Genomic DNA, 25,900 nt, shown 5'->3' with positions numbered 1-25,900 from the left:
AAATTTTAACATATCAAATCAATTGGTAAAACAATTTCTACTGAAAAAGAACTTGGCCGTGCACGGATGACCTTCGTCATTCCCTGGTGTAGCACAGGGACGTCTTGCAGACAAGTAAGAAGGTAGCCTATACGGGAAACGTATTCGGGAAATTGTGGGCGGAGGCGAATGGTACAGTAAATGACTAAATTCGAAATTAGTAAGCACTCTGACTTCAACTGCACTAAAGGCTGGTGTGGAGTTGCAGCCAATTTCTCAATGGGGGCAGCCACAAGCTGATTCGATTCGTACGACAGACAGTGCAAAGTCTCAAAAGAAGGAGCGCATGTACAAAGTGGTCGTTATTGGCGATATTGGCGTTGGCAGAACAAACATTGTCAAGCGCTACGTCCACAAGTGCTATTCGCCGAATACCAGAGCAACGGTGTGCAATGATCGCATATGTAGGCGTTCCCAATGTTGCTCGTAGTCCGACTTTGCACTGAAAGTGCTCAATTGGAATGAAAGTACGCTTATTCGCCTTCAATTGTGGGAAATCGCGATCAACGGTGCAACGCAAAAACGTCGCAACGATATTGATGTAATTCTGTTTTGATAGGGTTATATGGAAACATGACTAAGGTATAGAGTTTTCACCTTGATAAATTACGACAGTCTTTTTGGGGACAGCTGTACTTTAAAAATGCGGTTGGAGCATTTGTTGTTTTTGACGTCACGCAAGAAAGCACTCTTAGCGTTGCGGAGGAATGGAAAAATCATTTGGATAGCGAAGTGACGTTGCTCTGCGGAAAAGCCATTCCTTGTGTTCTCCTAGCCAATAAGGTAGCAACAGGCAACTGCTGTGGATAACTATACGTGGTATTTCTTAGTGTGATGTTGATCAACCTCACAAGCATTTTGTACACGACGAGCAGCAAATGGACGAGTATTGCCGTGAGAAGGGCTACGTTGACTGGTTCAAAACATCAGCTAAAGAAAATATCAATATTGATGAGGCAGCTAAACGACTTCTCACAAAAGTAAACAATGTCAATTTTATTTCTGCACTACTTTTTGCTGTCTAGATAATGGAAAATGACGATTTAATGAAAGGCTAAAAGGAATGCGTACGTATTTGATTCGTAAAGAGCTTTGATACTTTGATGCAAATACAGTACACATTAGGATTTGTAGAACGACATTCCTATAATTGAAGGTAGAAACCTTTTCCATAAGTTTGCTCTCAAACCCGCACTACTGTCACCCATCATCTAGTTCTCTTTGCTTCTTTTCAGCAGTCTTTTTGTTCACAGCAGCACTCAAAAGAATAGAGATCCTTGAGCTGAGGCATTACACCCTAAAACAATTGATGATAAACTTTAGTTTGCCTGTATACACACCACATACTGATGAACATTTTGGCCTTGAAACTGATCTTCCAGCTTCAAGATACACTTGGAATCCTCGAGTGAAGTCACTGAAATGAGCCTTCATCATTGCCTGGTGTAGCGCAGGCAAGTAGAGAACGTCCTGCAGGCAAAGATAAGAAACGAGCATTCACTAAAGTAGTTCTTCCCTTAGCTGCTGCGTCCAATAACTCAACGCTGATAGGACGAATTGACCACACTTTGAAATTAGACTAGACACAATTTAATTACTTTCTGAAACAATAATATTGTATAGACTGACCTTGAGGCACTGGTGAGCATACTTGTGGAAATCAACTTGTTCTTCGGTCATTTTGAGGTATCTCATCAGGCAATCACCTAGACCGCTAATAAAACTAAAAAAAATCTCCAGGTCAGGTGAGCTTGAAATAATGACATAAAAGATTTCTATTTACCGTGGCACTTTTTTATGGGTATTTCGTCTAATAACAAAATCTGCCACCTGCGTGTCAAATACATTTTCAAGTCGTATTTTAAAATTGAAAAGTGCGGCAGATACGTTACGACTGTCATGAATGACCTAAGGCAGGAGCAATAATTACGTACATGTGCATAACTGCTAATATTAACCTTTAGGTATTGATCACTCTGAAGCATGTCGACAAAAGCAGCGTGCTCAAAACAATACCGTCCTATTGCTTGGAAATCAACAATGTAAGTCTGAACGCTGCAGCTTATCTAGGCACACACAAGCCACTACTCAGTACATTAGTAGTGTGGGTCTATATACTAACGTACCTGTATTATGGTGACCATACCAGCTTTCCCTAAATTAATGCCCTCCAGACCCAAGCCAATGATTTTAAACTGCCTCACACAGGCAACCTTAATTAATTAATCAAAATTATGCAACCTCTTTTCACAAATCTTTAGAAGAAAAATTGCCATTTTCTCAAATTTCTCCTTAGTCTTCACTAAGTCGTAGTGAACACTGCCAGTGGTAGTCGTAGCTCCTCCGGATCTCCTCCGGCTATGGGAAGCCTGTTTGGACGGCGGTGTTTTTACAGGAGAAGCCGCAACAGGAACTCCCTCCTTAGAGGATGTTTCTTTAGTGGCACACGGCATCTCCTTATTGGCACGCTCCAAAACCTCAACTAACAATATTCCATGAAAACAAATTAATTAACTATTGAATTCTGAGAACTTTTTGTTATTTCCGTCCAGTGGAATGTCATTCGCGCGTGCATCCTTCCAGTTTCGACGTCCTTGACTGCGAGATATTAGCATTCCTAATAATTTATGGGTTTGTCGGCTCTGCTTACCTCGCTGCATAGTCAATTGTTGGGTGGGTCGATGACACGATAATACGGCGCCCTCGTACGTTCCGTCGAGCACTCGAACCCGGACGAAATCTCCATCGCCCACACGATCCATCCCCACGACCCTGCAGCAGAAACGGATATCAACTCAGACACGCGAGGGGGATGGGGGCGGAACTTGTTTGGGCAGGCGTGACAGTCGCGACTTTGATCTTCGCCGAAGAATGCCCACGGTGACGCCGCGTGACTCCCTCGGGGAACGCTCGCGCCACATCAGTCATTTTACCGATCGACGCGCGGGGTACGAGATGCACGTCGTTTTGGGCGCGCTTCTCGCGCTCGTCGTCGCGTGCGACGCGAAGCAACAGGCGTCCGTATCGCTCGACGAAGGCATCACGTCGAAACGCCTCGTCATCGACCTCCAAGCGGAATTCGACGACGTGGGCTCGTTGTTGTGCAATTTCGCCGCCGATTCGCCCCCGTTCGTCGCGGCGCACTTCGAAATCGACGCGAACGGCGTCATAACGACAAAACCGAACGCGCCAATCGATCGCGAAGCGCTGAACAACACAAACGACCTCGTCTTCCGCGTCATATGCACACCGGGTCCCAAACAGAAGACGATCACCGTAACGGTGCTCGACAAAAACGACAACGAACCAACATTTCCCGAAATCGATCCGACGAATAAAACGATCGACGAAAACGCGGCCATAGGCAAGACGATCTTCTCGCCGAGCGCCTACGACGCCGACATCGGAACGAATACGGTCACGTACGCGAAACTCATCGACGGCGATCCGACGAATCGTTTCGACTTGCGCTATAGTCGCCTCGGCGCCCACCAACTCCGAATATGGGTCGAACTCGTGCGAAGTCTCGATCGCGAAACGGTGGGCTATTATCAACTCGAAATCGAGGCGTACGAAGGCGTCGCGACGAATCCGCGTTCGGCGACTCTACTCTGGAATATCACCGTTGGTGACGTCAACGATAATCCGCCCGAGTTTAATTATTCGTCGACGAGTGTTTCCGTGCCGGAAAATAGTCAGCCGGGCGATGTCGTCAAGGTCGTACGGGCGACTGACGTCGACGAGAATCCCGTATTGACGTATGAAATCGTCGCGCGGCATACGATTCCGCCGACGTATATTGGCGGCGCGGCGACCGCGGATTTCTTTCGGATTGACGCCGTTTCGGGGCGAATTACTTTGCAGAAGTCGCTCGATCACGAGTTCTCGACTCGACGTATATCGTTGGCTGTTCGCGTTTGGGATGGGAAGTTTCAGGATTCGGCCGTCGTCAATGTTCACGTGACGGACGTGAATGACAATCGACCGACGATCGATCTCAATCCGGTCATTCCCTTGACGACGGCATTCGACGAGGGTCCTGGTCGAGCGTTTGTTAGCGGATTGACTATAAAGGACGGGGATCCGAACGACGTCGTCAGCGTCAAATTGATGGGAGGATTTGGAGATTTTATTGTGCAGCATCAGGGCAGCGATTTCTATCTTCTCAAAATCGCTAAGGATTTGGATCGCGAGACTCGGAATCGCTATCGATTGACTGTCAATGCGTCCGATCAGGGTGGCCAGTCGAGCACGTGGTCGGTCGACGTTACCGTTCGAGATGTCAACGATAATGCGCCCAGTTTCGTCGGGGGCCCTTTCGCCGGATCGGTCAGCGAATCGGCGCGCCCCGGCACCGTCGTGACGAGCGTGAGCGCTGACGATCCCGACGAAGGAATGAACGGGGAAGTCGTGTATTTTATACCGGACGGGCAACCGTTCGGCGATTGGTTTAGCGTCGATTCGTCCGGTGTCGTAAAAACGAATAAGAGTTTGGATCGAGAGCTAATTGACGTCGTTTCACTGAAGATCGTCGCCGGCGATAAGGGAAGTCCGCCTTTGGAATCGAACGCGATTACGGTGACGATAACCATTGACGACGTCAACGACAATGCGCCGAAATTTGACGGTGTTTCGTCTAGCGGCGACTATCGAATCAACGCGAGCGAAACACTCGCGCCGGGAACGGTCATCGCTACGCTGACGGCGACGGATGCCGACGCCGGCGACGCGGGTAAAGTGACCTATTCGTTCGTGGGAAACGAATTCGCTGGGATCATATCTCTCAACTCGGCGTCTGGAAAACTGACTCTTGACAAGACGTTAGATAGGGAAACAAAAGCTGAATACGCCGGCAGAGTCAAAGCAGCTGACTCTGGAAATTCTCAACTCGAAACGATCGTCTCTCTAGTCGTGTCAGTGGAAGATGTCAACGACAATCTGCCCGTCTTCTATCCCATCGACTACGACTGTTACGTGTACGAGAACGCGAGCGTCGGGCACGAGTGCACGCGCGTGCACGCCGACGACGAGGACGCGAATCCCGGCGTTCGCTATCGCATCCTCGCCGGCAACGAGGGCGGGAATTTCGACGTGAACGCGCGCACGGGCGCCGTCGCTTTGAAGCGGACGCTCGACAGCGAGGAGAAGCACGTCCATCTGCTCGTAATTGGCGCCGAAGACTCGGACGGACGCGCGTCTAAACAAAACGCCACCGTTCGAATCACCGTCGCTAATGTCATAGACAAACCGCCCTTATTCGATAATTCGACGTACGGTTTCGTCGTGAACGAGACGGCGACGACGGGAACGCGTCTCGGCGTCGTTCGCGCCGTCAATCAGGACTTCGGTCTCAACGGGACGATGGAATACGTCATCGTTTTCGGCGATCCGAACGGGATATTTCGAATCGGACTCACTTCTGGAGAGATCGTGCTGGCGAAGACCGTCGATAGGGAGAAAACGCCTTGGATTGAACTCAGCGTTCAGGCGCGCTGCTGCGGAGCTCACATTCTCTTCGCAACGGTTCCCGTCAATGTTAGTGTTGAAGATGCCAATGATAATTCGCCCGTGTTCGGCTACGCGTCGGGCGACGCGATCAGCGTCCCCGAAAATTTGCCGCACGGCACGCCTATCGCCGACGTCAATGCGACCGATTTAGACGCGGGAGCGAACGGAATTTTGACGTATACTATGACGTCACGCATTCCAAATACTTTCGCTATCAATTCTCGTACGGGTATGGTGACGTCGCTTCAGTCGCTCGACTACGAAACGATGAAGGAGACGGCGATTAACGTGACAGCGACAGACGGCGGAAATCCGGCTAGGAAAACGACGGTCGACCTCGTAATTTCCGTCGTGGACGTGAACGATCACAGCCCCGTGTTCGCGCGTTTGAAGTATAGCGCCAGCGTGCTGGAGAACGCGACTCTGCTCGCCAGCGTCGTGCACGTCTCGGCGTCGGATAAAGACTCGGGTGAGAATGGCGATATTTTCTACACGCTGAGTCCGTCCGGACTTCCATTCGACGTTCGATCCGACGGCGAGATCGTCGTCTCTCGACGTCTCGATGCGGAGAAAGAGCGGAATTACAGCTTCGATGTGATCGCTAGCGATCGAGGATCGCCGACGGCGAGAAGCGCGCCCGTCTCGGTTTTCGTCTCCGTTGTTGACGTCAACGATAATAGCCCGATTTTCTCGCACGATCAAGACGTCGTTTTTGGATTCTTCGAAAACGTCGGCATCGGTTATCGAGTCGGGAAAGTCAACGCCACAGACGCGGATTCCGGTCGAAACGGCTTGCTCAAGTACGAGTGGACGAAGCCGTCGTCCGAGTTCGTCATCTCCTCGCGCACGGGCGTCATTACGACGACAGCGAATATAGATCGCGAAACGACGTCAATTTACATTCTCGAGGTCGTCGTGTCGGACGGCGGCGTCCCGTCGCGATCGACGAGCGCCGTCGTCACGGTGAACATCCTCGACGTCAACGATAACAGTCCCACGTTCGACCCCAAGAGCCCCAAGTCGCTATGGGTTTGGGAAAGCGCCGCGGTGAACGACAGCTTCGGCATCGTATCGGCAACCGATCCCGACGCGGGATCGAACGCCAATCTGACGTACGCAATCGCTTCGACGACTCCACTCGGCAACGACGACGCGTTCTCAATCGATCCTTTCATCGGAAGCGTTATCCTTCGCGAATCGCTCGATCGCGAAACGACGCCCGTCTACGTTCTCAACGTGACGGCGAGCGACGGCGGTTCGCCGTCGCCGCGACGCAGTTGGACGTCGGTGACGGTCGTCGTCGGCGACGTGAACGATAACTCGCCGACGTTTCTCAACGCGTCCGTCGTCAATTTGACGATATCGGAAGCGGTGGCGCTTCGAAGCGAATTGGCTCGTTTCGTCGCGACGGATAGAGATAACGGCTCGAACGCGGACGTCGTCTACAGCATAGCGAGTGGAAATCTCAACTCGCACTTCACCATTGACTCGAAGACGGGCGTTCTACGCAACGTCAGACAGCTTGACTTCGAAACGTTGAAGGCGTATACGCTCGTTCTTCACGCGCAGGATCAGTCGCCCGTGAATCCGCGCACGGCGTCGATTCAAGTGAACGTGAAAATCGCCGACGCTAATGATCATCAGCCCAAATTCGAGAACCTTCCCCAATCGGAGAGCGTCTTCGACGACGTGCCCGTGCACACGTCGATTTACAAGGTCGCCGCGACTGACGTGGATACGGGAGCAAACGGTCGCGTTTTCTTCTCAATTCATCAACAAGATCCCGCTCCGGCACCCGGAAAATCGATGCTATTCAGCATCGATCGGACAAGCGGTCTCGTTCAAGTTCAATCCACCGACTTCAACAATGCGAAATTCACTTTGACGATCATGGCCAAGGATCAAGCGATTCCCGAGTCGTCGCGACTCAACTCGACGGCGATTCTGACCGTGAACGTCGTTTCGGCGCCGAATGACCCCGTTCGATTCACGAACGCCAATCAGACGCGAATCGTTGAAGACGCGCCGACGGACAGCGAACTGCTCGTCGTCTCGGCAACGAGCGCGACGGGTCGATCGCTGACTTATTCGCTCATCGACGGCAACGTCGGCGATCGATTTAAACTGAACGCCCTGTCGGGCCGACTCCAGCTCAAGCGTTCTCTCGATCGCGAAATAATATCGTCGTATTGGCTCACGATACAAGCGTCGGACGGCGGAACGCCGCCGCGCATCGGCGTCGTCGATCTCCGCGTGATCGTCTTGGACGTGAACGACAATCGTCCCGATTTCGGACGAAATCATTTTACGGCGAACGTTACCCAGGGCGACGGCGCTGGAACGCCCGTCATACGTCTAAATGCCATCGACGACGATCTCGGGCCAAACGGCACGGTGACGTATTCGATATCTGGAGGAAATAGCGGCAATTTGTTTAGCATCAATAACCGCACGGGTCACGTTTCCCTGCAGAAAACCGCGACGAGTCCCGGCCAGTTCAACTTGGTTATCCGCGGTGAAGACAACGGATTGCCTCGACTTGGTACAACGGTAGACGTCACGGTGGACGTACTCGTTCCCAGGCAGCCGCCCGACTTCCAACAAAGCTCCTATCTTTTCAATATCACCGAAAATCTTCCAGCGAACACGACGGTGGGGTTTGTGAATGCGAACGACGTCGCCGGTCGATCGGTGCAGTACAAAATACAGAATTCGTCTCAGCCGAACGCGTTTTTCGTGATGCCTACGGGAGAAATACTAGCTCGTCAATCATTTGACTTCGAGAAGATTTCGTCGTACGTCTTGTACGTTGAAGCGTATCCGACGTCGGATCCCAGTCAAAAAGCCGTCGTTCGCGTCGACGTAAACGTTCTCAATGTCAACGACAATTCGCCGCGATTTGAACAGCCGCGCTACACGACGTCCATACGCGAGATGTCGCCGAAGGGAACTCGACTCGTTAAAGTGACGGCACGAGATGATGATCTCGGAATCTACGGCGACGTTCAGTACAGCATTGAAGGAGCGGACGGCGTTTTTTCCATCGACGCCGGGACAGGCGTCATACGTTCCAACGCCGCGTTAGATCGCGAAAAGAAAGCGTCGTACGTATTCGGCGTTAGGGCGTCGGAAATCGTCGCCGGCGGAAAGTCGGCGTACGCGCCCGTGCAAGTGCAAATATTAGACTTGAACGACAATTCTCCAGCATTTGCTCAATCCGTCTACAACGTCGAAATATCCAGTCAGGCTTCAAGCGGGACTTCTGTCGTGCAGACGTACGCCGTCGACGCAGACGGCGGAATAAACGGCACGGTTTCGTATCGAATCGTCGGTCGACTGTCGGAATTTCAAATCGATTCGGTTACGGGTTTAATTACGACGACTTCTGGACTCCAAGCGGGTCGAACATACATGTTCGCTGTCGTCGCCGAAGACGAGGGAGTGCCGCCGCTCGCTTCGCGCGCCAACGTGAGCGTCGCCGTCATCGATCCGGCGATTCGGCAACTTCCGCCGCGTTTTCTTCAGCCGCTCGTGCGTCGAACGCTCCTGGAGAATTCCGGCGTCACCTTTCGCGTGGTTCAAGTCGAAGCGGTGAGCGACCGATCGTCGGCGACGCTTCGGTACGGAATCAGCGCGGGAAACGCGCAGGGACGATTTGCCATAACGCCCGACACAGGACGTTTGACGCTGGCGAAATCGTTGGACGCGGCGTCGGAGAACTACTACGATTTGACCGTCGAAGCGAAAGAGTCGGTGGCGCTCGTTGCCTTCATGCACGTGTTCGTCAACGTGACGCCCGTCGATAGCGATTTGGCGAAGTTCATCAGTCCGCGCGACGGGCAGGTTCTGGAGAATTTGCCGGTGAATAGTTCCGTGTTGACGGTGACGGCATGCAGTCCGTTTCTCACTTTCGCCGAGTGCAATGCGCAGAAAATCAGCTATCATTTGGAAAATCAAGCCGATTCGCAATATTTCACAATCGACGAGACGAGCGGCGAACTACGCACGAACGCCGTTTTCGACGCCGAGGGAAAGCAGTCGTACGACGTCGTCGTCTCCGCCGTCGATCTACTCCAAGGCGGCAGCGGATCGGCGACAATACAGATACGAATATCGGACGAGAACGATAACAAGCCGACGTTATATCCATTAAAGAACGTCTCCGTCGCCGAAGATGCTCCCAAGGGCACGCTCATCGCTTCGGTGTCCGCTCGCGACGACGACGTCACGTCCGATCTGCTGTTCTTCTTTCAAGGCGGCTCTGATAACAAGTTCTCCATCGAATCGCAAACGGGAAAGATCACGCTGCGAAATTCTCTCGACTACGAAAAACGCGCCGTCTATCCTCTCACCGTCGGCGTCACTGACACGGTGTTCACAACGACGACGACGTTCTTCGTTCATCTAACCGACGTCAACGACAACGCGCCGGTATTCGATCAATTATTCTACTCGGTTTCGATGCGCGAACGACAATCGACTGGAACTCCGATCGTCGACATCAACGCGACGGACGCCGACTCGGGCGCGAACGGCGAAGTGCGCTATCGTCTTCAAGACGAACTCGACAATCGATTCGCCATCGATTCGACGACGGGAGTACTTCGAGTAAACAAATCGATCGTGTATGTGTTTGGACAAACGAACGACTACGTGGCGACCGTCATCGCTTACGACATGGGTCAGTCGAAAAAACAATCGTCGCTCGCGACGGTGACGGTGACCGTCGACGACGTCAACGATCACGTTCCGGCGTTCGCGAAGACGTCGTACGCGCTCGACGTCGCCGCCAACGTAAAAGCGGGTTCGACCGTCGGTGCCGTGACGGCGACGGATCTCGATAAAGGCGAAAACGGTCAGTTGAATTATCGTGCGATCGGCGGTAACGGGACGGCGATTTTCGCCGTTCAATCGTCAACGGGTAACATCGAATATTTCGGATCGGGTCTCACTCTGGCGCAAGCCTACGTCCTTCGCGTACGCGTCGCCGATTTGGGCACGATACCGGGCAGTTTTTCCAACGAGACAATCGTGTACTTATACGTCGTTTCCGAGCGACGAGTCGTCTTTCAAGAAATCCGCTACGCGGCATCGATCAACGAAACGGCGCCGCTTAACACGGACGTCGTTCGCGTGCACGCCGTCACGGAAACGGGCGGCTCATCGTTGCCGTCGTCGTCCGTTTCGTACAGTCTCAGGGATCCGAGCGGCGATTTTTCGATCGATAGCTCGAACGGTCAAATCAAGACGCAAGCGTCTCTTAATTTCGCGAATCGTCGCCGATACGACTTGACTGTCGTCGCCCAGGACGTCAGGTCGTCGTCGCGCGCCGAAGTGCCCGTCGTCATAACCGTCTTGGATTTCAACGGCGAGGCGCCCGTTTTTACCGAGTCGCAATATCACAGCCGCGTTCCGGAAAATAGCCAATTGGGCATTCACGTCTTGACGGTCGAGGCTCAAGATAGCGACAAAAGCCAAGTGATTTATTCCATCAAAGACACGGACTATTTCGCTATCGACAAAGACGGCTCGATTACTCTGACGATTTCTCCCGATTACGAAAAAGACAAACGACTCGTTTTCCACGTCATTGCGACGGATAACGCGACTGTGCCACGTTCGTCGACGGCAACGGTCGTCATCGATGTGACGCCGGTGAATGAACAGCGGCCCGTCTTTGCGAAATCGTCGTTTGAATTCGACATGAAAAGGGATCTCAAAACGAATGATGTCGTCGGCGTCGTGTCGGCGAACGACGGCGACTCCGGCGTCGACGGCGATTTGGTTTATTTCTTCCTGGACGAGGAGAACGAGAAGAAAGCGCGTGGATTGGGTCTCCAGATGTTGACGGTTTCGTCCGAAGGTCACATCGTATACAACGATTCTCTGATTCCGGAAACGGACAACGGCGAGAGCGTGGCGGAAAACAGAAAACGGAGAAGACGAGCGTCTGAAGGGACTGATTACACGAGTCTCATCGTCGCAGCGAAAGACAAAGGACCGTCTCCTATGACGGCGACGGCTCAAGTTGTTATCAAGCCGATAGCGGCAACCGTTACGTCGTCGTCGAGTAGCCCCGTGCCTTCCATCATCGGCGCACTCGTCGGTATTCTTGTTCTTGTCCTGATTTTTCTTGTCGTGTTCTTCTTGTGGCGACGACGACGACGGCGGAACAAGTACGACGTGAATCCGAAAAAGAACGAGATTATTTTCATGACGACGAATGCGTCCGCGGTGAGCGAATTCAGCTATGCGAGCAGTCGCAGTCGAGAAGTCGGCATCGACGAGGCGGTGAACGAGAAGAGCAGCAGCAGCGCCGTCGGCAGTCACAGCAGCGGCCTAGTCATCACAAACGGACACGCGCGAACGCGCAGCAACGACAAACTTCTTCCCATGGGCAGCGCGAGTCCGCGCAACAGTTTGGTCCTGCCATCGGCGGCGGGAAAGCATCGTCGCGAGGACAGCGACGAGAGCTCGGCGCCGGACGAGAAACATCGCTTCTTGCCGAGCGAGAGCGACGCGAGCGTGAGCGCCATGCACAAGGATTTCACGATGTCGACGCCCCAATCGCGCACCGTCTCGGAAACGCGCACGGACGTGTCCGAAGCCGGGTCGGGCTTCAGCCTCCTCAAGCCGTCGGCGACGCCCGACACGCGTCTCATCATGCGCGGTCTCGACGCGCTCGGACTCAATAGCAGTCGCGAGAGCATGCACGATTTTAATATCCAAGGCGGCGGCGAGGCCGAAGTCGGCTTGGAAGTGCAGAACATGCTTCATAGCAAACTCGCCGAAGCCGACGCCGACGAGGACGACGCGATGATCGACGGCACGCGAACGTTCACGTACGAAGGGACGTCGGATAGCATGACGATGACGCCGTCCGTCGCCGATTCGTTCAGTCTCGCTACCGACGACGATAATGCGTTCTTTTATCGACCCGAGTACGACCACGGCGGTTACTTCGGCGACGTGACGCGAGGGCGAAATGCCGCTGCTGCCGCCGCCGTCATGCCGCCGCCGCCCGGTCCAGCTCCCGTACGACCAAACGTTAACGGATCGTATTCGCCGCATCATCCGGCGCGTTTTTATCAGAATTCGCCTATGACAGCGCATGGACGACGGTCGGGTTTACCTCCGGCTGCGAATCGTTCTCGTCCGGCTAATAAAGCGCTGCGTAACAATGGGCTGTCACCTTGTATATCTCCAGGTACGTTTCTGTTTTTTTTTTTCGGAGGCGCAATTTCTAATTTTTATACTAGGCGTTTCGGTGTCTTCGTCGTTAGCGACGACTCCTAACGAGACGCCGGCACCGTCGAATCTGTCGCCGATTTCAATGTCGCCGACGGCGTCTCGAAAGGGTTCGCCGAGTCTGACTCAAAGTCATTCGTCTCTGTCAAGTAGGCGTTAGGGGGTGAAGATTTCGGGATAGCTGATTTTGTTTCTCTTTATTATTTGATTTCTGGTTCTTCTTCGTAGTTTAGTTAGTATTGGCCTATAATTATAGCTGCATTGTTAGTTTTGAAAGCGAAAGTACTCCCTTCTACGTCATTCGCACGTGACTTACGTCACTTCGGAGAATGAGATACCGTTGTGCAGAGCCTTAGGTAGAGCTTTATGGTTTGCCAAACTTTGGCTTTTGTCGGGGAATTTACTTGTAGTTCTGAGTTGTCACGCGAATGATTTCGTTTTCCCGCCGTCGGCCCGAAAGCGCTTTCCTCCCACATGCGATAGTAGCCGGGGTTTGCGTGAACCCGAGACCCAAAAGTAGCTGGATTCTGCGTGCACTCGAGCATTTGTGAAACGCGATGCGGTGGCACCAGATTGTCGTAGCAACTGCGCTGATCGTTTTGAGTTGTTGTCGAGGATTGGTCACAAGTGACTCGGACGACGACGCTTGTGCAGAGGAGCAAACGAACTCACTGGCTAATCGCTGTATGTATGATGTTCCAGAAGACTTTCAACCAGGGGGCGATCCGAAATGTCCGAACAAATGCAGCTGCTCTTCTGACCGCCAATATGGTAGGATCATCTGCATCGGGTTGACTGCGACCACACCAACGATGTTCTCGTCGCTCTCTTACCTCGATTCCTACAAGACGCTGTAAGAGTGGGCTTTTCTTTTCGCGATCGTTTCTCTACAAGGTACTTTGCAGTGAGATTTACAACAGTCCTTTAGAGACTTTCGACGGCGGAATTCTATGGTCAGGGCTACAAGAGCTGTATGTGTATGAAAAGAAATGTAGTCGTTAAATACGTTGAATACGTTTTTGCAGCATTTTGAAAAATTGCAGTCTGACTTGTCTTACCGCGAACGCCCACGACAGCTTCTGCTATAAAGCGCCGTCTCTTGAATTTCTGTACGATTCTTATCTATTTCGTGACGTCTTTCATTCTTGTTTTAGCCTCGTTGAAGACAATCCACTGGACTTTGTGGAGACGATGAAAGTATTGCGCCACACCGACGAGGGAAGCTGCTCCCTGTCAACGCTGTTAGTGCTTTGCGTACTTTTGATTTTGCTGGCTAATCCTCTCTTCCTTAGGTGTTTGAAAAATAATAATTTATCTTCATTGAGTGAACAACCGTTCTACCAACTTAGCGTCTTATCACACATGTAACGAGATGTTCTTTTAGGAACAATAAATTGACGTCTTGTGTTATGTAGCGATCTGTCTCGTAATCTGTTGACAAGCATTGGGGATTATGACTTTCAAATGGAAAACTCTTCCTATGTCAACTTTGTGTATGTTTAGATCTTTAGACGGCACTAAAACGTGTAATCAGATGTGATCATTGCCGCTTGTATAGGAGCTTGCAATTTAACAAATTGCAAACGATTTCTTCCAATTCACAACTTGGATCTGTTTTTCAGCAATCAAAGGCGCCAGCTAAAAAATTGTTTGTTGCAAGATAGACTAGACTCGGTACTTACATGTAATGTTTAGGTGTTTGAAAGGTAATGAGTTTGTGTGCAACTGCTCTCTTTCTTGGACTTGTCCTAATGATGCGGATCCGGATCAACCTTCGTTTTACAGTTGGGCCGATGAAGGTTATACGGAAGCTACATGCCATAATCTACAGCCTCCCCAAACAATAAAATCTTGGTGTGAAGACTCTCCTATGCCATGTAATTAATTGCAGACTTAGCGGTTGTATCTAAATAAGTTCTTTTTCTATCAGGTCCCACTAGCAACCTACTACTACCTATCCTTGGATCTGTTGGTGGCGCCCTTGCTGTTGCCCTGACGGCGAGCGGGATAGTCTTCATTCGCAGACGAAGATTGCGTCGTTCCTTTGCTCCGACGCAGCCTCGCCGTCGTCGCTCGAGGGAAGGCGACAGACTTCTGGAGGAAAGCGTGCAAAGTGTGAAGGTGCACGCTAAATCGACCATGTCACGAAACCGAAAGAAAACCAAGAAAGGAGATACTAGTCAAAGTGAAGAAGCATCGTCAGGGCTTGCGTCGTCGGAAGACTCAGTCGATATTATGCAGTCGTTCTTTATTCCTCCCGGAAGTTTGACGAAGTTGAAGAGGTAAATAATAGGTGGAGACGACGCAAAGCAAAGCTAATTATCTGCTTATCTTATTTAGAATAGGAGAAGGAGGATCTGGATTTGTGTACAAGGCCAAGTGGAATGCCGATATTGTCGCCCTGAAAGAATTACGAAGTATGCATTTACTCGAGGCCGAAAAGGAAGAATTCCGAAGAGAAGCTCTTCTTATGAGGTAAGTATTACTCTTAGTTCAAAATAGATTTTTTATCTGCGTCATATTTATAGCCAACTGCATCATCCCAACATTGTTCTCTTGATGGGAATTTGCTTGGACGAAGGAAGCATGTGTATTGTGACCGAGTACATGTCCAGAAAATCGGTGTCCAGCATCCTTCGTCCTCGCAAGGGTACTTACAAGCCGTTAGAGCAGAATCGGATCAGACGAATGGTACGGTGGAAATCGCTAATTTAAAAAAACAATATTTCTTCTTTTTTGTTAGCTTCTTCATGCTGCCAGAGGAATGGCGCACCTTCATTGCCAGAACCCTCCTATCATTCACAGAGACCTCAAGTGCGGCAATCTGCTGGTCGATAGGGACTTCAACGTCAAAGTTGCCGACTTCGGCGTAGCCAAGATGCTCGATCATTTCAAGAAAGGCAAAGAAAAATATTAGCATTGCTGTAGAAGAGGAATTTCTAAGTCAATTTTTCTATAGATAGGACTCATACGAAACTTCCGGGTACACTTCTGTGGACGGCTCCGGAACTGATGGTAGATTCGCCTGTCTTGACCAAGAAAGCCGACGTCTATTCGTTCGGCATCGTTGTTTGGGAGTTTGTTGGAGCCCCAGAGGCTCCCTTTTCCCACTTGAAAACTCCGTACCTTTTTGAGGTCAGCGCATCGTTTTACTTTATTTTTTATGATCTCGTTTCCTTTCCTTTAGCTTGCTGCTGAAGTGAAGAAAGGCGATCGTCCCATCATTCCTACCACTTGCCCGGAAGACTTGAAGGAGTTGATGGTAACGTGCTGGCAGCACGATTACCAAAAGCGACCGGAGTTTACCGACGTTATCAATCGCCTTGAGCAAGGCAATCTTCTAGAAGTCTCCATAGACGAAGCGGAGTCTACGTCAACGGCTGCTCTGGCCCAAACGGAAGAAGCAAGTGAAGCAAACTAGAGCATATAAATTATTGTCTACACGTTTTCTCTGGCTTACAAAGCACTCTTCGTACTTCTGTCAGATGCAACGTAGCTCTGGTTTCTGTTAGATCATTGGATTGCTTTCTTGCAATTGAATTCACGCGAACACGCAAGCACAATATATCCCAAGCGCCACTCCTTCGCGCGCTCTCTCTATGCGTGCGCTCTCGAACGAAACCGAAGCCGAACGAGCCGACTGGAGGAGTAAACGCGCTGGAACTGCTTTAAGCGAGGTCGTAGTTCCACAAAGCGAAAGTCGTAAGTACAGCATCTACCTACAACGGCACCTAAACGTCTTGCGTCCATTACAAAACCCTCCCACCCCGTATAGCAGCAGCTAAGCGGCGATCTAGAGGTTCTCTGGCATTTAGTTACAATCTGATTTAGTCGGCTTCCGACGCGAAGTCGCTGCCATCGCTGGTTTCCGTCAAATCACTCCCTTGCTCGATCGCTATTTCCGCAAGCGAGGCCAAAATTAGTTTGAAGTCGGGTCGGTTGGCGTAGTTATTCTGCCAGCATTGGTAGATTAGATCGCGAACACTCGGAATGCATACTGAAGGTATAAGCGGTCGTTCACCTCTCAGTATCGCATCAGCAACCTAGAGACATAAAGAGTAAAATGGGCTGTATATTTATGAGATAGAGTCGTTTACCTCGTGCGACCAAATTAGGTGAGGAAATGGGCAGAGGTACTCCTTTCTGGCCTTCGGATCGGCTGGAGGTTTGAAGGATGCCGATGCAAATTCCCACATCACCATTCCAAATGAATAGACGTCCGATTTGACGGTTAGCTTTGGACGATTGCTCAAAAACTCCGGTGCGGTCCATCGGAGCGTGCCGGGAGCCTTCGTGTGACCGCTCGATTCAGTCATTTTGCCCAGCCCAAGCCCTATAGAAAAAAAATTCAATCTGATTAATTAAAAGAGTCAAAATGCTCGACCTTTTTCATGCAACGGTTTGCGATTTTTGTAGAATGTTATCATCGATTTGCACTTCGAAACGCCGAAATCGCACACTTTCACTCGCCAGTTTGCATCCAAAAGCAAATTGCTCGATTTGAGATCGCGATGTATAACGGGAGGATGTCTCGTGTGCAAATAGAGCACGCCGTTGGCGGCATCGTGTAACTAAAGCAAATTAAAAAGCCATAATAATGATTTTGAAGAGGGCCGCGTGCCGACTAACCATCCGTAGTTTCTCGGGCCATTTGATTCTCTCATTACGAGTTTTGAGATACGTTCTCACCGATCCTTGAAGAGCGAGCTCCGTCACTATACACATGTTGGACGGATCCGAGCAAACGGCGATCAGGCGTACGATATTAGCGTGATGCAATTTACTACTCAACCAAAGTGCCAATAAGTTAATCTCATACGCGCCGACTTACCCTAATAGAGTAGCTTCCCTAACCATATCGTGAATCTCATTTTGTTTGCCGGGATAACAGACTAATTTCTTTACTGCCACTGTCATTCCATTGAGCTTGGCTTTGTATACCGATCCGTAGCCGCCAATGGCAATTCTAGATTCGCGAAAATAGTGATGATTAGATTCGCGTAATGTGGAGCGGAGATTATGATATCGTACTTCTTTCTGATGTCTAGAGCTTTGTATTCGATCATGAACGAGTCTAGGCTGTCGTCCGTAGTGAGACTGTTGTCGCTGTATTTGCGCGGTCCGAGAAACGAGACTTTTTCGTATCGAGACAACGGTAGAAACGTTTGTTGCCTTCTCATTTTGAAACGGATGGCGAGTGCTATGAGTAATACGATGACAGCTGATATTACGAGGCCCAAGACGATGCTCTTTGTATCGTAATTCGAATCTTTGGCGCAGATGACACACGAATGGTACTCTTTGGTCCAGTCGACGGTGCTAGTGTTAGAGCAGACCGTGTCGTGACCCAAATGCCTAAGAAAGCACCGCTTATAAAAAAAACGTGCACCTATAAGTAGTGACTCGCGCGGGACTAACAGATATGGTTTTGGGCATTGTCTGTTTGGCAGACCATTGTTTGCTGAGACGCTTTGCAGTTCGTTGTGAGACAAGTCTCTGTAGGGGAGAGTGTTACTAGAAGCCGTCTGCTGTCATGAATAGTACATTAGGCTAGGCTGCTCCGAGACACCCCGGAGCTGATCACGCCCAATTGACGTCAGTCTGTTGTAGCTCAGATCTCTAAAAATATATACTCTTAGGTCGCACTTTTGCATGACTTGAATGATCTATACAATATAGAAAGGTTGCATCCGGCAAATGAGTTGGGCGATATTCTTTCAATGTTGCAATGACTAAGGTTTCTAAACATAAATGTTCCTCAGTGCATTGCATAAATAGAAGATGGGAAGTGTATACGCCCATCTTTGAATCCCTTACAATTCTGTCAAACGATTCGTATTGAGGAACATTTTCGCGGGCAGCGTATTGAGTTTGTTGTATCCCAAGTCCCTGTGTAATGGCATAGAAGTTACCGCACTACTAGAGGGGCAAACGCTTTAATTAATTGATTTACAGTAACCGAAGAGAAGGCCAATTTTTGAAGACAAACGCTCCGATGTCACTTAGTTCATTGTGATGGAGGTAGCTGGGCGCAAAGGAAAATGCAAGGTACCCATCTGGCAGCCCGAGTAATTGCCTTACACTTTCTGAACGTGGCGCGCCGTAATACTGTGGTATATGATAGAAAGTGGAAAATCCCTTAACTCGTTGTGTGAAAAATCTCTAAATTAAAATTGTAATAATTGTGGGAACTCATTTTCATGTGATGCATCTGTTATGCATCTGTTATGCATCTGTTAGAGGCGACCGCGGGGACTTTTTCGGGTAAACGGCAGTCGCAGTCTTACAGAACGACGGCATTGGGTGGAAGTCGAACGGGTAGGCTAGATAGTCCGAGTCCCGAACAGTTGACGATTTGTTCATTTTCAGAGCATCGACATTTGCCGCAAGCGGGCTGTAGCCACTTGGCCGAGGATTCGACGTACACGGCAAGGAGAAGCAGTTTCAGAATAAACGAATTCGTTCGAAAGAGAATACGCGCAACACGGCCCGTTGTTCCATACGACACCATCTTTCCAAAGCCAATGAAGTGACGGGAGTACGCGGTGACTGTTTTGTTTATTATCCGCTGCCATTCGTCTTTGTGCTTATTGTATTAGTGGGCTTCCGCCTACGGGGCGTTCGAAACGCGCGTTAGAGAAATGTCTTTTCCGTGCTCCGAATGTGATCGCGTTTTCGCCAAGAAATGGAGACTGGAGGAGCACATGTGCTCGCACACGGGCGAGGTAAAGACTCGAAGCCTTCAAGCAGCCTCCGAAAAGGAAGAGGGCTCCTCTAGAGGCCCTTCGCGTGCGATTATCCCGAATGCACGAAAAGTTACGTTCGATCGGCACACCTTCGACGCCATCGTCTCTCGCACACAGGAGAAAAGCCATTTAGGTGAGAAAACCTATATCGACGCATGCTGTTGTACAAAAAAATTCAAAAATATCATTCCAGTTGCGACCATCCCGGATGCTCGGCATCATTTTCAACCAAATACAACATGAAGAAACACCGAGCTACACACGACAAACCAAAGCCGTACAAAGTAGCCTAAAAGCTGTAGCTAAGACATAGTAGCACTTCCTAACGAAGAACCCCCCTTCCTCATATATAGTGCAAGCATCCTGGATGCGATGAATGCTTTTCAAAACGATCCCAATTGCATAAACATTATGTCGATCACCCGGGAATCTCATCGACTCCATATAGGTCGGGCATTGAGACTTGGTAGTAGTGGTAGGGGGTTCGTTAGCGCCGTCCCTAATGGGTTTTAGTTGCTCGCACGACGGCTGCGACAAGACGTTCGGCACGCCCGCGCAGCTGGCAAAGCACGAGCGAAAGCACAAACAAGGTCATCTAAAGCCGAATAGAGTTTGGGGTGTAGTCGTCGCGAAGGCTCCCCCCTGCTTCTATTAGTGTACCTATGTCACTTCAAAAATTGTGGCGAAGAGTTTTCTAATTGGACGTCGTTGTGCGATCACACGAAGGAGTCCCATCGAAAGGGTTAGATCGATTGATACAATTTTTGCCACGGAGACTTATCCTAACCCTCGCTTATATAGAGTACATTTGTTCTGTGTGCGATCGTCATCTGTCCAGCGGGAGCAACGTAAACATTTCTGGTCGCTTACATCATGCGAGACGCGTTGATTTTATAGCTCAAGTCTCACATGCTGACGCACGAGACGACTCGAACGTTGTACGCCTGTACGCACGATAGTTGCGATCGAACGTTTTCTAAGGTAAAGGGGGTCATTCTTTTTGGAGATTTGAACGCATCCTTTTGGTTTTCCACTCGTTCTCTTAGAAATCGAATCTTCAAACGCACATACGAAGTTTTCACGAGGGCATTCGACCGTTCGTCTGCACGGAGAACGGCTGCGAGAAATCATTCGCTCACAAGGCGAGCTGTCACCCAAGCTCTCCTACTCCTTTCTTGTCTATCTTTGTATTGTTTTTGCAGAAATCTCTTCGCAGTCACATTCAACGTTGTCACACGGGATCTCCCGTGTCGCGCAAGGTGAGTCCAATTAGACTTCGTTAGATGCGTAAGTGGGGAAACAAGGAGGTCACTGTCTTCGATCCCTAACCTAATTCCCCATTCGCGGAATTCCAAAAATACGCGCGCGTTCCGCGCTTTCTGCTCAATTAAGGTCAACCCCACTAATGAAAACGCGCATACGCGCTGTCGGTCGCCTGGCAATGCACGCGCGCGAAAAGAGTAGAAGAGCGCGCGTTTTTCTCCCATTCATTCGCGTTTCCGCTCGCGATATTAAATTGACGCAGGCGCACACGCAAAGCGGCGACCGCGATTTTAAACATCACGCAATCGGTCGACGCCGGTATTTGACAACAGATTAGGTAGCGGGGCATGCGTCGCCTCTAGACAGCTTGCAGCAGGATGTCGGTGCGACTGATGCGTAGGAACTAAGGTAGTACGATTCGATTAGTTGCCGGATCACCGGCGTCTCCGGATACCCTAAAACTGAAAACGTTCCACGTTGTCTACTCTTATGAGCCAAATTGGACCGTACTTGGCATAGGAGCGTATTTAGCTCCTCTCATTAGTCGCTTCTTGCACGTGGGCGTAATTTGACTCAATTCCGGTGCGCTGACTCTCGTCACATAAGCGCCTTTTCATTTGCGCAGAAGCGGCGACGACTCGATTCGCGAGCGTTGGCGGAGAAGCTAAGTGGCTACAGGAGCGCGCCGCCTCGAGAGCAAGAAGAACCGACGAGCAGGTAAGCAAGAGATTGAGGGATCGAGAGAGAGAGAGAGAGATCGCGCGATGGGAAAGAGGACGGCGCCCTTGGCCCCCAGCCCTACCAAAAATCGATGAACTGCGTGTCATGTGTGTGATGATTGTGTGTGCAAACAAACACGAAAGTGGGTCGATGGATTTAGCGTCGAGTTTTGCTTATAAATGGGTGGCAATTCGTTCGAATCGAGTCAACTGTGGTTGTGCGGGGGCGCGCTCGTGTCGCGCACGCAAGACGCGCGCGTAAGAGAGACCGACCCTTGACGACCCCCTACCCAAAAACCCGAAATCTACTTTGGTTTTATTCGTAAAACAATCGCTCGCCCGCCCCTCGCCTTTAAATTCGGCTCGCCCGCAATTTCGCCCCCTATATCGTCGAGTCGTTCGATAATCGCGTCGCGCAGCCGTTCGAGTCCCACACGTTCGTTGGCGCCGTCGCCGCCGCGCGATCGACCTCGCGCCGGTTCGATAAGAACGCTCACGTGAGCGCGATCGACGAGAAATTCGCGAATCGATTTGAATTTGACGTCGAGATCGTGCGCGCTGATGTTGACGCGAAGTCGAACGTCTTTCCACGTCGTGCGCGTCTCGGCGACACGTTTTCGCTGCTCGCGAACTCGTTTTTCGCGCTCCCAAATGTCTTTCGTCGACATGAGTCGACAAACGGGCGGCATTGTCGTGCGATTGACGAGAACGAGTTGGATTCCGCGCGAGCGGGCCATTTCGAGCGCCGTGTGCCGATTGTGTACGCCGCGATTCGTTCCGTTTTCGTCTATCACCTGCAGGCGATTGCCTTTGATCGCTTCGCCGCGCACCAGTTGCCCGGCGAGGGCCCGCATTCCCCAAAGAGACCCCGGTAGTCCGTTTACGCCTGCAAACCGCAGTCTTTGCCACGCCAAAGCCATTCGAGATTCACCGCGACCTCGAAGTATAGGTCAAAGCGTAAAGGGAAAGAGAGAGGCCTTTTTTGATATCAAAACGGTCTTAGAGTGAGAGAGAGCAATGAATGAATGAATTTGCCCGGCGGCTTCTCCCCCCCTTCGCCCGTATAAATAATTCATAGACGAACGTGGTTTAGAACGTGACCCTCGCCCACGGTTTTTTACCCAAACTCGATGACTAATATTTACGCGCGGTCGAAGTCCTTCGGTTCCACTTTCGTCAACGCCAACCCACCCACATCGCGTGTTTGCATGCGTCAAATTGCGATAGGATCAAAACGCGAACGGCGTGGCATTGCTGTGGCTTTTTTTCGCACTGCACGGCACTCGCACACCCGGAAGTGGTCATCTCGGTGCTTAGAAAAAGAGGGGGGTGGGGTGAAGAGAACACGCGCGTACTTCCTATCCGCGCGACGCGGCATCCCTTTGATCGCGCGCGCGCGCACTTGTCGTTCTTCCGCGTCCGCGTTCGTCTACTGATGCCCTGTCCAAACGACCGCGCGTGCAATGCAACGCTGATTAGATTTGAGGCTCGGCGGTTGCCGAAGAGAAATCACCTCCATCCCGCCGCCGTGGAGCGGTCGAAAATCGAATTAGCACGCTTAGGCGATTGCGACCGGGGGCCTCTCTATGGACACACCGATTGGGCGACCTGCCGGGCTTTTTTAAAGGCTGACCAGACACTGGCTTCCGGCAGGCACGGTGTCTGCGCGCGAGGTCGGCGGCGACGGAGCTCGGGTGGGTCGGTCTCTCTCTCTTCTCCGCGACACGTAAAAATAGCCGACCGAGCATCCCTTCGTCTCAGTTCAGTTCGTGGCCGGACGACGTGACATTGCGTCTCCTAGCTCCCTTTCTCGATTCCCTCGCTCCCCTCTCACGCGTATACGCGCGCGCGCAATATGGACGGCCTTGCTGGTTTAGTTGGTCCCGCCGATCATCGATCGCTATCTATTCATCCGTCGTCGACGTCGGCGGCGACGATCCAATACGGAGCGTACGACTTCCCCGTGTTTGGCGGCAGCGGCGGCGGCAGCGTCGGCGGCGTTAGTAACAGCGGTAACAGCAGCGGCGGTGGGCTCGGTGTCGACGTCGGCGGCGGCCTAGACAAGAGTTCAATTACTCGCGCACCTCCACCCATTCGAAACAGCTATTCTGGCACCAGCGCCGCCGCGTACGACCTCTTCAACGGCTATCGCGATCGAGGCGAGCTCAGTGTGTCGTCGTCCGCCGGTGCCATGGATCCCTTGCAGCCGATTATGCCGTCGCCGCATCAGCATCATCACGGTCACAGGATGGCGCCGATGATGCCTTTTCATCATAATTCCGGTAAGCAAACAAGTCGTTAGAAGTCCGTAGTCTTTTATTTGAACGGGAGAGGGGGTCTCTCTCCCTCTCTCTCTCTCTCTCTCCTTTACGAAAATTCTGTTTATTGCACTTGTCATATTTTTGAAGTACACGCCACTCTTCAGGAAATGCGTGCACGCGCTGCTCCCAAACCCTAGCCCCTAGCCTTAGGGCCAATTAAATATTCGAAGAGAAAGTCGTACTGTACACGCAATTCTCTTTTCAGAACAAGCGGCTCCCCCGTGTCTAATGCCTCCCACCGCTCACATGCCCATGAGCTCGATGGGCATTCACTATCCGCCCATGGCGAGCGGTTCGCCGCTCACGCACATTCACCAAGCGGCGGCGCATCCCTATCGTCTACCGCCCCACCATCATCATGAATATCCGACAGATCCGAGCGTCATGCCGACGGGAAAGAAGAAGCAGCGGCGCTATCGGACGACGTTCACGAGCGTTCAACTCGAAGAACTCGAACGCGCTTTCGAGAAGACGCACTATCCGGACGTTTTCATGCGCGAGGAATTGGCGCTGCGAATCAATTTGACGGAGGCTCGCGTTCAGGTTGGTGATTGATAGCGCGGGGGGGAATTTTCTTTTTCGATCCATACATACATGCATGCATTTTTGAGGGTGGATGTTGCTGCCCGTTCTCGTACGGATTCGCCTTCTCTAAATAGGCCGAGAATCCTGATTTTTTACCTCCTTCTTTTTCTCTGCCTCGCCTCTCGTTCGATTAATGAGGTCCTTTATAAAGTTCTGCCTAGTGGGCAACTTAGCTATTCCTAATCGCCTTTGTTTCCATAATGGCCTCAAGGAGATTATTCTCCCCTCTTCTCATAGTTCCATTCTACACGTGCTCTGCGCGTGCCGCGCGCTTTTCAGTCGTTTAATCTCTCGCTTTTCTTCCCTCCCCCAAAGGTCTGGTTTCAAAATCGTCGCGCCAAGTGGCGTAAAAAGGAAAAAGCTGCCCAACAAGCTGCCACCCAACCGCCTCAGTCGGAACAGGAAGAAAGCACAACAACATCAAAGCCGGCATCGTCTCCGCCGCCCTCTCCATCTGTTGCCAGTCAGACAAGTGGAAGTGCGACAGGTGGCGCTGGCGGCGGCGGCGGTGGCGGCAGTAGCGGACTACCGGCAACAGGGGTGAATAACGCGCCGACTTCTATCAAAAGTACCGCTCCCACGTCGCGACCGCCGAGTGTTGGAAGCGGCGTACCGCCGCCGCCGGCGGCGGTATCGATGCCGGCGTCGGCGAACGTCAGCACTGTGTCGTGGTCGGCGACGCCTCCGCCTCCGCCCAACTACAATAATCCGACTCCGAATATTCAGACGGGACCGGCGGCATCGTCGTCTCCTATTCTATCGCCTGTCTTGTCGCATCCGTCGTCGTATCGCAGCGGGGGGAACGTGTTGACGTTTTCGCCGTCGCAGCAACAGCAACAGCAGCAACAACAGCCGCCGCCGCCGCAGCAGCAGCAAGGCTCCGTCATCAGTCAGAGATCCGTTCTTCACGGACTTTCGACGTATGAAATGCAGCAGCAACAACAACAACAGCAACAGCAACAGCACATGCAACAACAGCAGTCTCTGCAGCCGGGCCACGGGACGCCCATGTACGGCAGTATGACCGATTCGAGTCTGTCCATGCTACGATCGAAAGCGAGAGATCATGCCAGCGCTCTGAGCATGATGTCTGGCTACAAGTGAAGCGAGTCGAGGGAAAGAACATTGCGACGCAGATACTACGCGACAAGTCTGGATACGTCAGATGCGCCAGTTTTTTTCCCCCCTTCTCTTCCCGTAAGCACGCACGACCGCGAAGACTGCAGCAGCAGAAAAGAGTGTAGACTAATAATTAAGGACATTAGAATCTCTTGTGCGCCGAACCTCTACTCACTCATTCACGCTATCTCTCCTTGTTCACCTATAACACCCTTCCCCCGCTCGTTCATCCTCTCTTTTTCAATGATTTTGTGTTAAACCGCAAAGTTTTATCATAAAAGATGAATGACGTAGTTTTTAAGCGAGGCAAAAAGGGCATCTTTTTTCCATAGCCGCACTATGCATAAAACAT

General features: G+C 51.2%; 8 protein-coding genes across 10 annotated transcripts; 5 read left to right on the top strand and 3 right to left on the bottom strand.

Moving 5' to 3' along the window:
- Positions 1-44: 44 nt before the first annotated feature.
- LOC136192485 (ras-related protein Rab-38-like) lies at positions 45-1,233 on the top strand. 2 transcript variants are annotated; one of them, XM_065981127.1, is made up of 7 exons: positions 45-171; positions 230-424; positions 470-548; positions 599-621; positions 670-822; positions 870-1,019; positions 1,065-1,233. In XM_065981127.1, exons 1-7 carry the CDS (start codon positions 169-171, stop codon positions 1,095-1,097), a joined length of 636 nt encoding a protein of 211 aa, XP_065837199.1. In that variant the 5' UTR covers positions 45-168; the 3' UTR covers positions 1,098-1,233. The 2 variants fall into 2 exon arrangements, with proteins under 2 accessions (XP_065837199.1, XP_065837191.1); XM_065981119.1 differs by having other exon boundaries at positions 67-114.
- Positions 1,035-3,804, bottom strand: LOC136192401 (piRNA biogenesis protein EXD1-like). Its single transcript, XM_065980988.1, has 11 exons — positions 2,865-3,804; positions 2,690-2,811; positions 2,572-2,637; positions 2,313-2,521; positions 2,166-2,252; positions 1,998-2,105; positions 1,823-1,947; positions 1,669-1,762; positions 1,558-1,618; positions 1,387-1,511; positions 1,035-1,336 (listed from the first exon to the last, which is right to left on the bottom strand). The coding sequence occupies exons 2-11, from the start codon at positions 2,799-2,801 to the stop codon at positions 1,271-1,273; spliced, it is 1,053 nt and encodes a 350-aa protein (XP_065837060.1). The 5' UTR covers positions 2,802-2,811; positions 2,865-3,804; the 3' UTR covers positions 1,035-1,270.
- Positions 2,970-13,071, top strand: LOC136192115 (protocadherin-16-like). The gene is made up of 2 exons (XM_065980633.1): positions 2,970-12,754; positions 12,807-13,071. The coding sequence occupies exons 1-2, from the start codon at positions 2,995-2,997 to the stop codon at positions 12,953-12,955; spliced, it is 9,909 nt and encodes a 3,302-aa protein (XP_065836705.1). The 5' UTR covers positions 2,970-2,994; the 3' UTR covers positions 12,956-13,071.
- An 87-nt stretch (positions 13,072-13,158) lies between these two features.
- Positions 13,159-16,323, top strand: LOC136192218 (uncharacterized). Of its 2 annotated transcripts, none has more exons than XR_010671113.1 (14): positions 13,159-13,648; positions 13,701-13,766; positions 13,821-13,904; positions 13,950-14,036; positions 14,088-14,159; positions 14,211-14,288; positions 14,354-14,443; positions 14,491-14,672; positions 14,726-15,077; positions 15,136-15,270; positions 15,324-15,486; positions 15,539-15,695; positions 15,759-15,930; positions 15,983-16,121. XR_010671113.1 is itself a non-coding variant. In XM_065980748.1 (14 exons), exons 1-14 carry the CDS (start codon positions 13,353-13,355, stop codon positions 16,214-16,216), a joined length of 2,172 nt encoding a protein of 723 aa, XP_065836820.1. In that variant the 5' UTR covers positions 13,159-13,352; the 3' UTR covers positions 16,217-16,323. The 2 variants fall into 2 exon arrangements, 1 of the variants encoding a protein (XP_065836820.1); XM_065980748.1 differs by having other exon boundaries at positions 15,755-15,930; positions 15,983-16,323.
- A 132-nt stretch (positions 16,324-16,455) lies between these two features.
- LOC136192231 (uncharacterized) lies at positions 16,456-19,381 on the bottom strand. The gene is made up of 13 exons (XM_065980764.1): positions 19,083-19,381; positions 18,877-18,957; positions 18,749-18,820; positions 18,613-18,684; positions 18,468-18,536; positions 18,340-18,414; positions 18,214-18,291; positions 17,827-18,150; positions 17,627-17,761; positions 17,425-17,578; positions 17,180-17,366; positions 16,893-17,128; positions 16,456-16,838 (listed from the first exon to the last, which is right to left on the bottom strand). The coding sequence occupies exons 1-13, from the start codon at positions 19,304-19,306 to the stop codon at positions 16,623-16,625; spliced, it is 1,923 nt and encodes a 640-aa protein (XP_065836836.1). The 5' UTR covers positions 19,307-19,381; the 3' UTR covers positions 16,456-16,622.
- LOC136192509 (transcription factor IIIA-like) lies at positions 18,604-20,394 on the top strand. The gene is made up of 7 exons (XM_065981151.1): positions 18,604-19,113; positions 19,165-19,520; positions 19,574-19,674; positions 19,735-19,825; positions 19,895-19,989; positions 20,055-20,283; positions 20,343-20,394. Exons 2-6 carry the CDS (start codon positions 19,437-19,439, stop codon positions 20,194-20,196), a joined length of 513 nt encoding a protein of 170 aa, XP_065837223.1. The 5' UTR covers positions 18,604-19,113; positions 19,165-19,436; the 3' UTR covers positions 20,197-20,283; positions 20,343-20,394.
- Positions 20,395-21,527: 1,133 nt separating this feature from the next.
- LOC136192324 (homeobox protein aristaless-like) lies at positions 21,528-25,849 on the top strand. The gene is made up of 3 exons (XM_065980868.1): positions 21,528-23,805; positions 24,050-24,387; positions 24,745-25,849. The coding sequence occupies exons 1-3, from the start codon at positions 23,379-23,381 to the stop codon at positions 25,531-25,533; spliced, it is 1,554 nt and encodes a 517-aa protein (XP_065836940.1). The 5' UTR covers positions 21,528-23,378; the 3' UTR covers positions 25,534-25,849.
- Positions 21,829-22,377, bottom strand: LOC136198121 (translation initiation factor IF-3-like). Its single transcript, XM_065988039.1, has one exon. The coding sequence runs from the start codon at positions 22,375-22,377 to the stop codon at positions 21,829-21,831; it is 549 nt and encodes a 182-aa protein (XP_065844111.1).
- Positions 25,850-25,900: the final 51 nt, after the last annotated feature.

The sequence above is a fragment of the Oscarella lobularis genome, chromosome 1 (genome assembly GCF_947507565.1).
Source record: "Oscarella lobularis chromosome 1, ooOscLobu1.1, whole genome shotgun sequence".
Classification (NCBI taxonomy): Eukaryota; Metazoa; Porifera; class Homoscleromorpha; order Homosclerophorida; family Oscarellidae; genus Oscarella; species Oscarella lobularis.
Note: the sequence above shows the minus strand (reverse complement) of the source record. Positions and strands in the feature narration are given on the sequence as shown.

Excerpts from the sequence above, each read along its gene's own strand:
- LOC136192485 (XM_065981119.1), top strand. The coding sequence starts at position 67 with ATGACCTTCGTCATTCCCTGGTGTAGCACAGGGACGTCTTGCAGACAA. Across the intron at positions 425-469 it reads CGCCGAATACCAGAGCAACG|TCCGACTTTGCACTGAAAGT; the intron begins GTGTGCAATGAT and ends TGTTGCTCGTAG. Across the intron at positions 823-869 it reads GTGTTCTCCTAGCCAATAAG|TGTGATGTTGATCAACCTCA; the intron begins GTAGCAACAGGC and ends GGTATTTCTTAG.
- LOC136192401 (XM_065980988.1), bottom strand. The coding sequence starts at position 2,801 with ATGGATCGTGTGGGCGATGGAGATTTCGTCCGGGTTCGAGTGCTCGAC. Across the intron at positions 1,763-1,822 it reads ACCCATAAAAAAGTGCCACG|TTTTATTAGCGGTCTAGGTG; the intron begins GTAAATAGAAAT and ends GATTTTTTTTAG. Across the intron at positions 1,337-1,386 it reads CAAGGCCAAAATGTTCATCA|GGTGTAATGCCTCAGCTCAA; the intron begins GTATGTGGTGTG and ends CAATTGTTTTAG.
- LOC136192115 (XM_065980633.1), top strand. The coding sequence starts at position 2,995 with ATGCACGTCGTTTTGGGCGCGCTTCTCGCGCTCGTCGTCGCGTGCGAC. Across the intron at positions 12,755-12,806 it reads GTCACCTTGTATATCTCCAG|GCGTTTCGGTGTCTTCGTCG; the intron begins GTACGTTTCTGT and ends TTTTTATACTAG.
- LOC136192218 (XM_065980748.1), top strand. The coding sequence starts at position 13,353 with ATGCGGTGGCACCAGATTGTCGTAGCAACTGCGCTGATCGTTTTGAGT. Across the intron at positions 14,289-14,353 it reads TCTTCCTATGTCAACTTTGT|GAGCTTGCAATTTAACAAAT; the intron begins GTATGTTTAGAT and ends CCGCTTGTATAG. Across the intron at positions 14,673-14,725 it reads TGAAGACTCTCCTATGCCAT|GTCCCACTAGCAACCTACTA; the intron begins GTAATTAATTGC and ends TTTTTCTATCAG.
- LOC136192231 (XM_065980764.1), bottom strand. The coding sequence starts at position 19,306 with ATGGTGTCGTATGGAACAACGGGCCGTGTTGCGCGTATTCTCTTTCGA. Across the intron at positions 17,762-17,826 it reads GCTCTAGACATCAGAAAGAA|AATTGCCATTGGCGGCTACG; the intron begins GTACGATATCAT and ends TCGCGAATCTAG. Across the intron at positions 17,367-17,424 it reads GGCCCGAGAAACTACGGATG|TTACACGATGCCGCCAACGG; the intron begins GTTAGTCGGCAC and ends AATTTGCTTTAG.
- LOC136192509 (XM_065981151.1), top strand. The coding sequence starts at position 19,437 with ATGTCTTTTCCGTGCTCCGAATGTGATCGCGTTTTCGCCAAGAAATGG. Across the intron at positions 19,521-19,573 it reads TGTGCTCGCACACGGGCGAG|AGGCCCTTCGCGTGCGATTA; the intron begins GTAAAGACTCGA and ends GGGCTCCTCTAG. Across the intron at positions 19,675-19,734 it reads ACAGGAGAAAAGCCATTTAG|TTGCGACCATCCCGGATGCT; the intron begins GTGAGAAAACCT and ends ATATCATTCCAG.
- LOC136198121 (XM_065988039.1), bottom strand. The coding sequence starts at position 22,377 with ATGCGGGCCCTCGCCGGGCAACTGGTGCGCGGCGAAGCGATCAAAGGC.
- LOC136192324 (XM_065980868.1), top strand. The coding sequence starts at position 23,379 with ATGGACGGCCTTGCTGGTTTAGTTGGTCCCGCCGATCATCGATCGCTA. Across the intron at positions 23,806-24,049 it reads GCCTTTTCATCATAATTCCG|AACAAGCGGCTCCCCCGTGT; the intron begins GTAAGCAAACAA and ends TTCTCTTTTCAG. Across the intron at positions 24,388-24,744 it reads TGACGGAGGCTCGCGTTCAG|GTCTGGTTTCAAAATCGTCG; the intron begins GTTGGTGATTGA and ends CCTCCCCCAAAG.